Source organism: Alexandromys fortis, unplaced genomic scaffold (assembly GCF_014885135.2).
Source record: "Alexandromys fortis isolate MF-2015 unplaced genomic scaffold, M_Fortis_MF-2015_v1.1 scaffold_223, whole genome shotgun sequence".
Classification (NCBI taxonomy): domain Eukaryota; kingdom Metazoa; phylum Chordata; class Mammalia; order Rodentia; family Cricetidae; genus Alexandromys; species Alexandromys fortis.
The window spans coordinates 913,004-929,903 of NW_026068095.1; the positions used below are offsets into that span (position 1 = coordinate 913,004).

Below are 16,900 nucleotides of genomic sequence, written 5' to 3' on the forward strand. Positions count from 1 at the left end.
TCCCGGAACTGTAATTACAGGCTGTGTGAGCCACTATGTGGGTGCTGGGAACTGAACCTGGGTCTTCTGCAGGAGCGGCAGTCGAGGGTCAGTTCTCCCTTCCACCCGTGGGGGCTGCACTCAGACAGTTGGGCTTGGCAGCAGGTGCCTTTGCCTGATGCACCATCTCAGTGACCACAGTCCTCCTTTTCTCTTTTAACCGCTCTAGGTGTATACAGAGGGATTTCAGCAGTGTGAAACAGGCAATTTGACATGAGTTTGGTGAATATACTTTATTTGTCATAAAAAATATAATTGTACAATGCTCTTCTGAAAAAAAAATCCTTCATTGCCCCCAAATACCATGTGGTTTAATTATCTCTCATCTTTAAAAAACAAAATATGTATTTTAATATTTGTAACAACATGCAGCTGATTTATGTGAAATATATTTGTTTTTGTTAATTTTACTTGCCTTTAACTAAACGTGAAGCCCAGTTTAATCTGTATTTTTTATATAAGCAGCCAAAGCAAAGCCATCGCAGGTCAAAGATGATAAATCCTAGGTGGTGATGCTAAGCACTGCCCACAGGCAAACAGTGACAGGATTGCTGCTCTAAGGCTCTGCTCTGATTCAGGGATCACAAAGTGTTTTAGATAAGATAGAAAACAAATTAAGAACTTCAGCTACAGCCTATAAATTGACCAGACCATATCAATTCCATATTGCACCAGTTGCTCCAATCTGTGGGAAGTGGATTCTAAAATGATAGTCAGCTTGGTGTGAATTCACAAATATACTTTCTCCTTACTCTCTGAGATAAAAAGAAAAAGGAGACGGGCTCTGTTGGCTGAGGCACATGGCCTCTTCCTGCCTGGACGATGGCCTAGGGGCTCCGTCCTCCTGGCCTGCTGTCCTCTGGGAAGGATGTGCAGCCAGCACACAGCGTCCCTGGATGGGAATGGACATGGAGACGCTCCAGCTGTTGGAATCAGGACCAGTGACTGGATCCCAGGCTTCTGAGGAAGAAGGGCCGGCACAGGTCCCAAAGCAATCAACAGACACGTCCCCTTCAAACACCAAGGGCCATTCTCTTGGTCTGACCAGTTCAAAACACTAGAGCGATACAGGCACACGAACAGACTCAAAGTGCGATCAGCTTTCGCTCCAAGTCCACCTCTTTGGGATGACCCTGCGGTTGCAGTTAGAACCTGCAGAGTCTTCAAGCACAGCACAGACATTCATCCTGGAATGTTTGCTTTCAAATAACATTTCTAGAGAATTCAAAAGGTACTGAACAAAGCAACATAAAGTCATGGGCTATTGTGCAGTGAAAACATGACTGAGTGGACCAGCTGGCAGAGACAGCACAGCACAGTCTAAACACTGTATTTAAAACACTTAAGGGCCCGGATATCAACAATCCTTTGTCTACATTTATGGTCCTAAGAAGATATTAAACATCCTTAAATGCCCGTTTTTCTTAAACTCAGAGAACCCCAGCAAGCTGGGCTAGTGGTCGTCGGTGGTCACACACCCCTAACATGGGATCTAAGTCTGAAGCTTGAGATCAGAGGATCTCGAGCTAAGGGGAGGCATCTGTTTAAATGCCTGCCTGCCAAGAGATCCATCTCATGTTCCACCTCACAGAAAACCTGCCAGCCATGTCTGAACCATGGTGTGCAGGCCACGCAGGCCTCAGAACAGCTAGGAATGTGTCCTGGCACAAAACTGTAAACTCACTTCGAACACTCGGTTCCCAGGCTTCAAGTCAGTTTGTGGAAAGGCCGGACACGCCTGAAGACTGATAACCGCCTCATCAACCGTCAGTCTTTAGCAAACACTTCTTGTTTGGAAGCCAAGTTCCTGCCTCATCAGACTGAGGAACAATTGTAATTTAGCAGCAACAGAGAACACCACCTGATTGAACTGAACAAGAGTGAAGCAGAGGTCATCTCGCAGCGTCCTACCATGAGCTCTGCCCCTCAATCACCACTCCATGGCATGGAAATGCAGCTCTGATGGGAACCATGCAGAGCCACTTGCCATGCCACATACCTGTCAGGTCCCAAGCTACAGTGCAGGGTACAGCTCAGGATGCCCCACCACATGGGCACAGGCTAAAGTGGGCACAAGCACACAGTGGGCTTCCTTCTGGCTCAACACATTCATAAGGGCACTCACATCAGGGGAGACTGAGTGTTCTGCCAACCACAACAGCCATTAGCATCACCAGCAGTGTGGCTTGTGCTCTACACAGGAAGGCAGATACTCAGTCTCAGCAGCTAGTTTAATTCTGCGTTCTTCAAAAAAAAAAAAAAAAAAAAAAAAAAACCATGCCTTAGTTGAGTACACAAGCAAACATGTATGAACATTCACTTCTGTCTACCCCATGTACATGGAGACATAAAGCAGAAACACAAGTGCACACGCACACTGCAGGTTACAATAACGAATGCTACTGAAAAGTTACTTTCACCTGCAAAGAAAACATGGCTAGTTCTTCTCCAAGCACGGAGCTGGCCCCAGCCAACTTTCATAAACACAGTCTGCGGAAACAGCAGAAAGGGGCTGTCTGCGGGCTTTCTTGGTGGGCTTCTTACATACATTCTTTAAAACAGGCATATCACTGTGGATTATAAAAATAGAACTGTATATATCTGCTAATAGATACTCACAGCTTATGCTGGAATGGCTCACAGACAATCGAACATCACTCAAGTAAATATAAAGGAGTAACATTGGGTCCGTAAAGGCTGAGACCCACAGGAAACAAACAGCCTATTTGGTTTCTTTTCGTAGGGCGATTAAAGACACGAAGTGACAAGTAAGCACACATACAAACACATGAATTACATAGGGAAAATATAAATTAACCAAAAGAGCCATACGGCTAAGGTGCAAATATGCGCTTTTCATCCTCTCTCCTCCATTTCTGTGGTTTCAGGCATCATAACTTGTTGACCAGCATGGAGAGCAATACAGAGCAGGTCTGAATGTTGGCAAATCTAAGTGTTGAAAATTAAAGCAAAGGCCTTCGTGATGTAAGATCACACATTTTGGTAGAAACTTCAGATTTACACAGATGCCTACTGAGCAGTAAGCAGTACATGGAGCCAAGAAGCAAAGTCCTGCCCATTTGTCCTCCATAGACACTAGAGACCGTTGGCTTTGATCACTGACTGCATTTTAGATGCTCTTCACCCTGAAGAGAAAACAAATGCACCAACATAAGAATGTTTCTAGTCAATGAAGTCTGTTAAATCAGCTTTTAAAATCATGCATTTATTTATTCATTTACTGTTGTGTGTGAGTGCCGGGACACACATGTGGAGGTCAGAGGACAACCACATATCCAGTCTTCACCTTACACCATGTTTGTAGTGAGCAAAGAGACCATGAGGCAGGGTCTCTTTGTTGTTGTTTGACTGTGTACACCAGAACTGCCACCCAGTGAGCTTCCAGAGGTTCTTCCATCCCCACTTCCTATCCGGCTATAGAAGTCCTGGGATCGCAGACCAGACCGTGCCCGGCTTCATGATTCTGGGACTCACACTCAGGTCTTCATGCTCTCAAGGGAAGAACTTTACTCACTGAGCCATCTTCCCAGCCCATCATAAGCAGCTCCTAGTTTTTGAGACGGGATTTTATGGATAGCCCAGGCATGTCTAGAACACTCAATGGAGCAGACAATGACCTTGAACCCCTCTTATCAAGAAATAGGATTATAGGTGTGCACCACTACTCCCAGCTAAAATTCTTGACTTTTTCTTCAGGTTAATATATGCAGGAAGGCTTCTGTTGATGATGATGTTACTGTGTGACTTGTTATGAGACAAGACCTTACTCCATCACAGGATGGCCTGGAACTACGTTGCTATGATGGCTAGATTGACAGACTCTAGAATCACCTGGGAGAAGAGCTTGTGGCGATTGCTTTCTTTCACTAATTGATATGTAAAGAGCCATCTTAACTATGGGTGGCACCATGTCTGAGGAGGGGAACGCTGGACTGCATATGTGGACAAAGAGAACCGAGCAATAACTTCATGCATCCCTTATTCTCTGCTTCTTACTGGAGATGTGATGTGGGCAGCTTCACAAGCTCCTACCTCTGTGACTTCCGCATCATGATGGACTGTACTTTGAAGTACAAGATAAAATGGACTGCTGTGGAATAATTCTTCTGTACACTGTGAAAATGTGTTACACTCACTGTTGATAAGAAGCTGATTGGCCAATGGCTAGGCAGAATTCTCAGGGCAGGAGAATGCTGGGAAGAAGGAGGGCAGAGTCAGAGGAATAGCCAGCCAGACAGAAAGGAAGCAGGACATGCAAAAAGGTAAAAGCCATAAGCCTTGAGGCAGCAATAGATGACTAGAAATGGGTTAATTTAAGTTGTAAGTGCTAGTTAGTAATAAGCCTGAGCTATTGGCCAAGCATTTGTAATTAATAAGAAGTCTCAGAATGGCCATTTGGGAGCGGCTGCCGGAACATAGAGAAAGTTCACCTATAATCCTGCTTTCCAGTTGTTCTTGTCAGACTATTTTATCATAGCAACAGGAAAGGAACTCAGACAGTAGCCCAGGCTGACCTCAAAATCACAGGAATTTTTTTTGTTTCAGTCTCCTGAGGGATCAGATGACAAATGTGAGTCACATGTTCAGCTAGTAAGACTTTTTAAAGATTGTGAATATATAGAAAATTAGTTAATTTGGTTATTTTAACTAGTTTAATTTAAATTAAGGTCCAATGTTATCTAGTAAAAGTTATCAAAAACCCAATTCCTTTCATTTTATAACTTGTTTTGAGATTGGGTCTCATGTAGCCTAGACTGACCTCAAATTCAGTGAGCAGCTAAGGATGGTCTTGAACTCCTAACACTCCTGCCGGTGCTCACTGGCCCCAGTGTGGCAGTGTTTACTTATAACCATTTCAAGTCCTCCCAGACAATAAAGATGAAGAAGTAAGTGCTTGACATCTTCCTCCTCCACCTACTGGGTACAGATTACACCTGAACCCCTGACATCATCCTGAAATCCTCACTCTCTTCAACCAATTAGCACGTGCAGGCCATGAGCTGCCATGTTGTGTGAGCCTCTCTGTTGTGCTATAGAGGAAACTGGGCTCCTTATGCCCCCCAAAGGCTCTGTAACATTCTTAGATGAAATGGGTAAAATTTCACAGCCTAGATTTGAGAATGGAATCTTTTGATTTAATGCCAAAAACATGAGCAATGGAAGATAAAAGAAGCTAACTAAACTTCAACTGAGCTAAATCTTTGTGTGTCCAAGGATATTATTCAGAAAGTGAAAACACAGCTGACTGAGCAGAAGAGAAGCTTTCAAATCACACACCAACCGCACGCCTAGTGGCCAGAGCAAGAAGGAACTCCTAAAACTCCATAGCAGGGCATGAAGACACATCCACATCCTAGCTCACAGGAAGCTGAGGGAGAAGGATCACTGAGTTCCAGCCACCTTGAGCTGGATAGTGAGACCCTGACTCGAAAAAAAACAAAAAACAAACAAACAAAAAAAAAAAAACAAAAAAAACACCACAAACAAGACAACACAAAAAAGCTTCAACAACAAAACAAAACTCTAACGCTGGCAAACTTAAACATGTTTCTAGGAAGCATATACAAATGGCCAGGAACAAAGAACAGAAGAACACAAGAACAAAACACAGAATCAATATTCATTAAGGGAATGCACAATGAGGGACAGTGAGATGACTCAGTGGTTAAAAATGCTTTCTCTACAACCCTGGTGACCTGATTCCCTTCTGACAGAAAGGCCGAAGGAGAGAACAGACTTCACAAAATTGTCCTCCAAGCTCCACGCATGCTCTGTGCACATTCACACCCCCATCACACACACACAGTGATAGACACAATGATACACTACTTCATCCTCACTAGGAGAGCTGTAGTTTAAAAAACCTGGGCACTGGGAATGGTGGCACAGATATGTATGTAACCTTGTCACCTGGGAGAGGAGACAGGCAGAAAGATTGCAGGAAGTTTAAGGCAAGCATGGTAAACATGAGTTCTAGTCCATTTTGGGTTACACAGCAAAAATCCTCTTTAAAATAAATAAATAAATAAATAAATAAATAAATAAATAAATAAATAAAATAAAACAATAATCCCAGCACTTTGGAGGCAGAGGCAGGTGAATTTGACTTTGAGGCCAGCCTGGTCTACAGAGTGAGTTCCAGGACAGCCAGAGCAACAGAGAGAAATCATGTCTTGAAAAATCAATCACTAAATTAATTAATTAAAATTAAAACAAAACCCAAAATAGGGCTGTCACAATGGCACATGCCTGTAAACCTGGCTACCAGAAAGGCTGAGGCAGAAGTATTACTTGATTCTTGGGATTCAATCAGCCCCAGGCAACACTGAGACCTCATCTCTCACAAAATAAGATAACAAGCATTGATGAGATAGAGAAAGCACTGCTAGTAGAAACTGACATACTTTGGCCATCAGAGAAAAGAGTCTGGCAGTTCTTAAGAAAGAGTCCCTATGGCCCAGCAGTCTAAGCCCAGGTGCATATTCAAAAGAGCTAAGTGAGCTGTGGTGGCGCACACCTGGAGTCCCAGCACTGCGAGGGAGGGGAAGGCAGGAGGACCAGGGCTCAGGTTCTCCTCAGCTACACAGTGAGCTGAAGCACCCCGACCCAAAACAAACCAGGTCAAGCCCACACACAAATACTTGTATACACATGCTCACAGGAGCAATGTTGACAGTATCCCAGAAGCCAGCAGGTAGAAACAAAAGTCTATCAATGGACAGATGGATGAACAACCGTGGTATGTGCATCTATAAAATGGTGGATCATAAAGAATGAAGTTCTGATACATGGAATAACATGAGTCAACCATGGAAAGATCAGGCTAGGTTAATGAAGTCAGATGCAGAAGATACTAAATGATCCCATTTATATAACATATTTATAGATGGATTCATCCATTGGGACCTCAGGTCCATAGCTGCAAAGGGCTGTTTAGGGTGAGCACACATTTGTAGTAAGAGATGACAGTTATGTAACCCTGCAAATACACGAAAGGCCTGCATTGTCAGCTTACTTATTTTTTTTTAAAGATTTATCCTGCCTGCATGTATCTTTGCATGCCAGAAGAGGGCACTAGATCTCATTACAGATGGTTGTGAGCCCTATGGTTGCTGGGAATAGAACCTGGGTCCTTTGGAAGAGCAGCCAGTGTTCTTAACCTTGAGCCATCTCTCCAGCCCACACTGTCATTTTAAAATGGTAGATTATTTGAAGTTGTTTATCTCATGTTATATGAATTTCACCTCAACAAAAATAAAACCACCCTGGGCTGAGCATGTAAAGAACTTACCTAGCATCTCTGAAGCCACGGGTTCAATTCCCCAGCACTGCAAAAGAAGAGAAACACTCTCTGTTACAACTTACGGTAGCCAGAGCCTGGACTTGTGAGAACAGCTTAAAAATTGTACTCAAGAGACCCAGGACCTCACCCAGTCACTCTGCTATTTCTCTCATTTCCCTGTTTTGGTTTTTGCCCTAGGACTGGATGAGCCTAGAGCAATGGCTTTCAATCTGTGGGTCAAGGCTCCTTTAACAAACCTCTAGCTCCAAATATATTTACATTATGATTAATATTTTTGCTTTTGTTTTTGAGTTTTTGCTTCTTGTTTTGTTTCAAGACAGAGTTTCTCTGTGTAGCCTTGGCTGTCCTGGACTTGCTCTGTGACTAGGCTGGCCTCAAGCTCAGAGATCCGCCTGCCTCTGACTCTCAAGTGCTGAATTAAAGGCATGCACCACCATCGCCTGGCTTACAACTCATGACAGTAGCAAGATCACAGTTCTGAAGTAGCAATAAAGATAATTTTATGATTAGGGTCACTACAGCATGAGGAACTATGTGAGAGTCACGCCATTGGGAAGGCTGAGACCCACTGCCCTAGAGCACGCTAACTCCTACCACAGCTGCCGCTAAACCACAGCCACCGAAGACTAGAGTTCTTTAGCACTCTACTGGAGTAATGTCTGAGTTAAAGCTGTGAGTGATAGCAAGTAAGAGAAAGTGGCATTCCCACCACGCTCAGGGCCACTTTAAATCACGGACTGTCACCCCACAGTCCTCAGCCGGCTGGCAGGTCTGTCTTTTGACATGGGGTCTTCCTAGGAAGCCCACACTGGCCTCCAACTTGAGGTTTCCCTAAGTGATGGCAGAGCAGCTGTGCACACAGCCAGCCTCCAGCTGGCTCTCACTTCAGGGTTTAGGATCCTCCACCACAACACTGACTAGCATTTAAAAAGGACAGCAGCACTTCCCTTTACTTCAAGTCACACACTCTACCTTGGGATGCTCCAGTAAACGATACTCACACAAATTGGTGTTAGCATCTGTCTTCCCAGCTTTGGGATGCCTGCTTGAGTTCTGCTGAGACTTGTTCTGCTCCTCTCCAGTGAGAAGGGCCCTTATTTCAGAAGGGATTTTTCCTTGGTCCATTGCCATGCACCATTGCTTGTACTGAAATATTTAACACAGTTAAGTCAGAATTCAGGCAGCATATGTGGAAATCCTAGACACAAGAGCTCGTCTGAGGGCTCGGCTGTAGCTCACTGAGCATAGGCTAGCATGCAAGAGGCCTTGGATCTGATATCCAGTACTGGGTGTGAGAAGTCTTCTCTAGTAAATATTCACTAAACAACTACCAGTAGTAGCTGTATGCACTATTATTACATGTATGAGAACACACATATATTCTACCACAGTGTACACTATGAACTTTTGGGAGTATACAAAGTGAAGCAAATCAAGTCAAAATAGTGACATATAACAGATCAAATTCATCATAAAAATAAATAGTGATTTCAACGCAATGCCCATCAAAATTCTTCAAAGACCTCAAAAGAACGGTATTCAACTTCTGGAAAAGCAAAAAACCCAGGATAGTCAAAACAATCCTGGGCAATAAAAGAACTTCTGGGGGCATCAAAATTCCTGACTTCAAACTCTACTACAGAGCTACAGTACTGAAAACAGCCTGGTACTGGCATAAGAACAGACAGGAGGACCAATGGAACTGAATAGAAGACCCGGATATTAACCCGCATATCTTTGAACACCTGATCTTTGATAAAGAAGCAAAAAAAGTCAAATGGAAAAAAGAAAGCATATTTAACAAGTGGTGCTGGCATAACTGGATATCAACATGTAGAAGAATGAAAATACTCATATCTATCACCATGCACAAAACTCAAGTCCAAATGGATCAAAGACCTCAACATAAAGCCAGCCACACTGAACCTTATAGAAGAGAAAGTGGGAAGTACACTTGAATGCATTGGCACTGGAGACCACTTCCTAAATATAACCCCAGCAGCATAGACACTGAGAGAAACAATTAATAAATGGGACCTCCTGAAACTGAGAAGCTTCTGCAAAGCAAAGGACATGGTCAACAGGACAAAACGACAGCCGACAGAATGGGAAAAGATCTTCACTAATTCCACATCAGATAGAGGTCTGATCTCCAAAATATACAAAGAACTCAAGAAATTGGTCACCAAAAAATCACATAATCCAATTAAAAAAATGGAGTACAGACCAAAACAGAGAACTCTTAACATAGGAATCTAAAATGGCTGAAAGACACTTAAGGAAATGTTCAACNGGTATAACCCCTTTGGATGTCAGTGTGGCAATTTCTCAGAAAATTAGGAAACAACCTTCCTCAAGACCCAGTAATACCACTTTTGGGTATACAGCCAAAGGATGCTCAATTGTGCCACAAGGACATGTGCTCAACTATGTTCACAGAAGCATTGTTTGTCATAGCCAGAACCTGGAAATAACCTAAATGCCCCTTGATCGAAGAATGGATAAGGAAAATGTGGTACATTTACACAATGGAGTACTACACAGCAGAAAAAAATAATGGCATCTTGAATTTTGCAGGAAAATGGATGGAGCTCGAAAACATTATTTTGAGTGAGGTAACCCAGACACAGAAAGACAATTATCACATGTACTCACTCATAGGTGGTTTTTAAACATAAAGCAAAGAAAGCCAGCCTACAAACCACAATCCTAGAGAACTTAGACAACAATACAGACACTAAGAGAGACTTACATAGATATAATCTACATGGGAAGTAGAAAGTAGAAAAAGACAAGATCTCTGGAGTAAATTGGGAGCATGGGGGCCTTGGGGGAGGATTGGAGAGGGAGGGGAGCAGAGAAAAATGTAGAGCTCAATAAATATCAATAAAAAATGTATTAAAAAATCAATAGCGATATATTACAAAAAACTGATTAGTATCCATCTGGAGCATATTACCTTCCTCTCTCAATGCCCTTATTACTTCTTTGCTTTTGTGCATAGGTGTGAGTGTCTGTGCGTGTGTGTGTCGCTGTTTGCAAGTTCAGTTGATGTTGGGTGTCTTCCTGAATCACTGCCCCCTTGTTTTTTGAGACAATGTCTCCCTGACCCAGGAGCTCACTAGACTGCTGGCCAGCCCACCCCAGGGACCCTCTGTCTCCCCTGCCCCAGTAGGGGATGACAAGTGTGTGCTACTGTAACTGCTATGTGAATTCTGTGATGGAGGAGGGTCTTGTAATAATAAAGAAACTGCCTCGGCCCTCATAGGACAGAAAATTAGGTAGGCGGAGTAGACAGAAGAGAATGCTGGGGAAAAGAAGCTAAGTTGAGGAGTCGCCATGGTTCTCCCGCTCCAGACAGACACAGGTTAAGATCCTCCCTGGTAAGCCAGCTCGTGGGCTACACAGAATATTAGAAATGGGTTAGAACAATATGTAAGAGCTAACCAATAAGAAACTGGAACTAGCCGGGCCAGGCAGTGTTTGAAAGAATACAGTTTCCGTGTAATTATTTCTGGGCATAAGCTAGCCATGCGGGCGGCTGGGTGCCGGGGACGCAGCCCTGCCGCCGCTCCTATTTCAACAGATGGCGCCCAGACGTGATGGGCTAAATCCACTTAAAAACCTGAGAAGGCTTAAAAATAAGGGAGAGAGAGTTTAACACAGATTTTTGCTGTTTTGTTGGTGGCGTGCTGTAGAGAGATTCCTGATTCAGCAACAGCAGCAGAGAAAAAAAGCTGCGTCATTTTAAAGCGCGGCTTCCTGGGGCTGTACTGCCAGCGTGAACTCTGGCTTTAAAGCATTTCAAGGCTTTTATGGGACTGGATGTTTGTGTTCCCGCTTGGGATCGGAGGAGAGTGCTCTGAGACCGTGCAGATGGCTCAGCGCTCCCCGCCTGCACCTGGGCAGAAGGCAGAATCAGGCTTAGGCAGGCGGAAGAGCATGGCGGATTCCTGCCGCCATACAGAGACGCGTTTTCAGACTGCGCAGTGCTCTGCGTGTCAGATTTGGCTGTAACTTGGATGAAAAGAGTTTCTGTGCTGCACACTCAGTCTCAGAATTAAACTGCTGATTGCGGCTCCAATGTGAACTGCTGTGTGCCTGGAACTGTGCTCAGCTCAGAAGCACCAAATGACTCTGAGGCAGGAGCGGCTGCTCCATGCTGAACTGTGCTGATCTCAGGCAGGAACTACCGTAATTACCTTAAAACCGTGCAGTTAAGGTTTAGACTGGGCAGGACACAGGCAGTACCGTATTACCTGTACATGGTGCAACTTAAGTTTTTAAGAAATGCTTAACATTTTAAGAAATGCTCCTGGATAGTAAAAAAATTACAGATTCACAATAAAACAGATTCAGACACTGTTGGATAAATGTACGTAGGCTTGGGAAAGAGAAGAAAAAGAATATAAAGAATAAAGTTAATGTCTTAAAAAGAAAAAGGGTAAAGTCTTTAAAGAGACAGAGTACAGAAGTACAGATAGTTATAGATTAAGAGAAATAAAGAAAAATAAGCCACGTAAAAATGGAAAATTCACAGAGAGTCTGGATTATGTACATTGTGTTTTCTTTAAAATTTTTGACTGTGAAGGAGCTAAGTACAGAGAGACATTTCATTATATGGGCTGCCAAGCTAAACCAAAATGGATTTCATGAGGGTATTATGATTTCAGAATTTGGGTCTAAGGATATGATGCTTTGGAGAGGGTCTTCTTTTGTTTTTGCAGAGGATGAGACCCTGTGGATTGCATCTATTCCGATTTGGTATGATAGACCACGCCCTCCTGAAAGGTTGCTGTGAACACCCTCAAAAAATTGCTTCGCTCAATTGCCAACTGAGATGAAACTAGCATACAGGTTATATCATGAACAACCTAATTAACGACGCCCCTATTCAGCAGGAAGCAGTTTGTAGAGAAAAAACTACGCCCATGTTCCCAAATATTGTTTATAAATGTTCTTTTACATTTAAAGGGGGATATGATATAGATATGAATAATTTGCATTGGTATGGATTTTATGGTCAATTTTGTTATATGTATATGTATTTTTGATCTTGATTAAGGTATTGTGATTGTGTAGTTCATTTAAAAATGTAATGTATAATTAGGAAATATAGGTTGTTAATGGATAATCATCGCTAATACTTAAGCTTGTAGTCATGTTAGTTAGATTTTCTAGATATATAGAGAGATATTTTAGTTAGATAGGCATTCTTCATATCTTTCAAAGGCTGCAGAATATGGCATTTAAGATATTTTAATAACTTAGGGTTTTTCATGACAATGAGACACATTTGCTCCTGGCAGCACCAATCTATTTCAAGAGGAAGATGGGCATCGAAGAGAATCCTTATGGAGTTTGATAGCCATTTGGGCAAGAAACTGCTCTTGCCTGGACTGTTGCATAAACTGGACACAGAGAACCCGCAGAGAGAGGACTGCTGAACTTGCCTAAAGGTGAGATGACCTTTTGGGGTTCCTGCTTCATGAAAGAGTCTGTGAGACATTCTGCAGGACACAGCAAAAAGTGACTGAACTGTCTTTGGAATTTCTTGCTTGATGAGAATGTCTGCTGGATACTATGGGCCTGTAGGCCGAAGATGGATGCCCCAACGGTACAGAGGAACTTTGGGTGACTGTCCAGGCAGCGAGATGTCTCTGTCATTTCTAGAGTTTTCTTATTTCTTGTTTGATAGGTAATATTATATCCTTCTGGAGTCTTTGATGGAGTTGAAGAATGGTTAGTTATAGTTTTCCTTAGTTATGATAAGAGATAAAATAGATATAAATATTGTAACTGTAATTCTTACTTGATAACTGTTTTGTTATATGTAATTTTACTATGTTAAAGTTAAAGCCTTTCTTTTTTGTTTAAACAGAAAAAGGGGAAATGATGTGGGAGTGATTTCTTATTAATAAAGAAACTGCCTTGGCCCATTTTATTGGATAGAAAATTAGGTAGGCGGAGTAGACAGAGGAGAATGCTGGGAAAAAGAAGCTGTGTGAGGAGTCGCCATGGTTCTCCCGCTCCAGACAGACGCAGGTTAAGATCCTCCCTGGTAAGCCAGCTCGTGGGCTACACAGAATATTAGAAATGGGTTAGAACAATATGTAAGAGCTAGCCATAAGGAACTGGAACTATCCGGGCCAGGCAGTGTTTGAAAGAATACAGTTTCCGTGTAATTATTTCGGGGCATAAGCTAGCCATGCGGGCAGCTGGGTGCCGGGGACGCAGCCCTGCCGCCGCTCCTATTTCAACAATTCTGGGGACTGAACTAAGGTCTTCTTGCTTGCATGGCAAGTGGTTTACCCAGTCATCTCTTTGTTAGCCCCTTTAGAATTTTATTTATTATTATTGTGTATGAGCTCACAGGCCACAGCATTTATGCGGAGGTCAGAGGAAAGTTCTGTGAGTCGGTTCTCGTCTTCCATCTTTATGTGGGTTTGAGGTTCAGACTAATCAGGCTGATAGGCTTGTGTGCTACGCACTTTTACTCACTGGGTCATCTTGACCCTTCACTCTTCTTAAATTCCTGGGTTTCTATCAGTTGCATGTATGGAAGTCACATAAGAGCCTTGGATGTCAGTCCTCCTCTTCCACCTCGAGACAGGGGTCATCTGTCATTTGTTGCTGCATCGGCCCTGAGCTTTGGGAGCCTGGTGTTTCTGTCCTCCATCTTGCAAAGGAGCACAGGGATTATGAATGTGCCCTAGCATGCACCCAGCTTCAAGAGGTCCTGAGAATCTGCCCACAGGCACTCTATTCAGTCATCTCCTCAGCCCCGCAGATTTTATTTTTAGACATAGTCTCGTGGAGTCCAGAGGCTGGCCTTGAACTCCTGATCCTCCTGTCTCTAGCCCCCAGTGCTAGGATTCTAGGCATGTACATGCCCAGCTTCACTGCTTCCTGAGAATCCAGCTTTGGAACAGTTATGGTAGTACCATCTCTGCTCGCACCTGTTACCTCATCCCTGAGTTCATAGTTAAAGCTCGGAATGTAAAGTGATGGATTCATGGGAACACAAATGGCAGCCTCCCATGAGAATCATGGACTGTCATGTGGCTTTTCCCACTTAGCAATACATTGAACTATGATACTTTGAACTTCTGCTCTTCCTGCCTCCATCTCCCCAGTGCTGGGAATACAGATCACACCCCATCTCCTGCTGTGGTGGCATCAAACCCAGAGCCCCATGCATGCTAGATAAGCACTCTACCAGCTAAGCTGCATGCCCATTCTTTCTAACTTTGGCCACACTCACTGTAGTAGTGTAGTAGTGCCTTGAGCATGCGTGTGGAAGTCAGAACCTTGCAGGCAGTTTGGGGGATTGCATCAGTCTTAATGGCAAAGCACCTTTCTCTTGTTTTCTTTTGAAGGTTTATATAATTTATGACATAATATGTTTGCCAAGTGGACAGGTAAGGACTGGTCTGACTCCTGCCTTCAGTGACAGTCAAGTCAGGGGGCGTTTGTCCTGTTGCTGACGGACTTTACCATTTCCAGTTCCTCCCGGAGTGCACAGATAGCTCTCTCCCGACTGGATACCAGCTCCTCCAGGTACTGGTATCTCAGCTTCTTCCTGGCCCGGCACTCTCTGGCACTCTGCCGGCTCCGCTCCAGCTTCGCCTTCAGGTCGATTTTGGATGGCTTCCGTCCTCGCTTCCCAGGCTTCTTCGCTTTGCCTCCCACCACCTGCAGCGAGAGAGAGGAGACATCGTTTTTTTTCCTCTTAGTTTTCTTAAGAAAAAAGCAACTATGGTTGCTTATGAGCAAAGAGGGGGTGTATAAATAGTAGGAAGTGAACCTACAGAGCCAAGAAAGCATAATCCTGTCTCCTAATCTTTCTGGGTCCTCACTTTCTCATACTTTCGATGTCATGACTGTGAGATAAGGTGTAATGCCAGCTTTTACTAGTTCTTCAATAAAGTTTAAGTAGCTCAACAAGAAATTCTATAAGCCATATGAAAATGGTTTTTTGAACTTTTTTATTTTTGTGTTTTTAAATTGTGTGTGTGTAGGTTTGTGCATGTGAGAGCAGTCACCCATGGAGACCAGAAGAGGGCACTGGGTCCCTACAGGAGTTCTGTAAACTGACACAAATGCTGGGCTCTGAATGCAGTGCTTGCTCTTAGTCAGGGAGCCATCTCAGTCATATTTATTGCCTTGAGAAAATTACATTAAATTAAGTAAAAACATTCAAAATCTGGGGCTGGAGAGATGGTTTAGAGGTTAAGAACATTTGCTGCTCTTGCGGAGAACTCAGGTTTGATTCCCAACACCCACAGGGTGGCTTACAACCATCTGTAACTCCAGGATCAGGGGATCTGACACCCTCTTCTGGCCTCCTCTGTCACCAAGTATGCAGGTAATACATTTATACACTGAAAATAACAAAATAAAATATTTAATTTTAAAAATAAAAATACTAGGTTTATCATGATGTCTTTTAAAGTTTCCTGTGTATGGGTGTTTGCCTGCACATGTGTGTCTGGTGTCTGCTGAAGGCACTGGATCTCTTGGGCCTGGAGGTACAGACAGTTGTGCGTGGCCACGTGGGCACTAGAAATCATCTGAAAGAACAAGTGTTTTTAACCACGGAGTAATCTCTCCAGCCCCAGGTTTTCATGACTTCAACGTAATAAGTATTCCAGGCAGGTATCCCAGGCAACTTAGCTATAACCTCCTTCTTCAAATGTATTGGGTCCACAGGAAGAAAATCAGGAAGACCCTGAAATTTTCGGTAGTCTCTGTAAGTCAATGCCCCAGCCTGTCCCACGGGTGCCACAGACTCACACTCCAGTTCTGCACTCACTCACTCTGCGTTGGCACAATTATAAGGGGACTGGCACAGAAATGTAAGCTTCCCCGCTGTCGAGTTCTGAAAGCAAGCCATTCTGCAGCAATGCAGTCTTCATGCCTGTCTCAGGGAAGGCCAGCTGGGCAGAGCTCTGCAAGCCTCACTACTTCAGAGCGCTCTCCATTCTCCACCACTGGTCTGTCCATCTCTTTTATCTGACAAGACTGATGCCCGTTTTCCTAAAAACCACTCTCAGAGAAAGCCTGGAGTCCAGTGACAGAGTGGGGCTCAACGGTAGAATCCAACCTTGTATAAAGCCCTGGGTCCCATCCTCACCTCCACCCACACAGTTCTCTCAAGAATGCACGTTTGTCCTGAATGCTTTTAAAGCAATTCTAAAAGCGAAGGTGTGAAAAGTAACACCAGCAGCTAATCACTGCCAGAAATGTAAAACCTGCAAGGCAAGAATACTAAAGAGCAATCCTTGTTTGTTTATCTGAGACTATTAATAGTATCACATACAAACAATGCCAAGCACACTGGAAAAATCAGACCACTAAATATGATGTTTACATTTTTAACAAACTAAGGCCAGTGTTCCAGCACACACCTTTAATCCCAGGATACTCTAGGAAGAGGTAGGTGGACTTCTGTGAACTATGCCAAGCTGCAAAGTGATCTTGAATCAAAACAAAACAAAAACCAAACAGACAACAAAACACAGACAAAAACAAACA

General features: G+C 43.5%; 1 protein-coding gene across 1 annotated transcript in view; it reads right to left on the bottom strand.

The window, feature by feature from the left end:
• Positions 1-257: 257 nt before the first annotated feature.
• The window catches only part of Crebl2 (cAMP responsive element binding protein like 2), a 33,534-nt gene continuing 16,891 nt past the window's right edge, over positions 258-16,900 (bottom strand). The window contains exons 2-5 of the mRNA XM_050123230.1: positions 14,861-15,058; positions 8,365-8,509; positions 7,352-7,388; positions 258-3,185 (exon numbers count right to left, since the gene is read on the bottom strand). Of these exons, the coding sequence (XP_049979187.1) occupies positions 7,375-7,388; positions 8,365-8,509; positions 14,861-15,058 (357 nt within the window). The 3' untranslated portion in view covers positions 258-3,185; positions 7,352-7,374. The remainder of the gene's footprint in view (positions 3,186-7,351; positions 7,389-8,364; positions 8,510-14,860; positions 15,059-16,900) is intronic.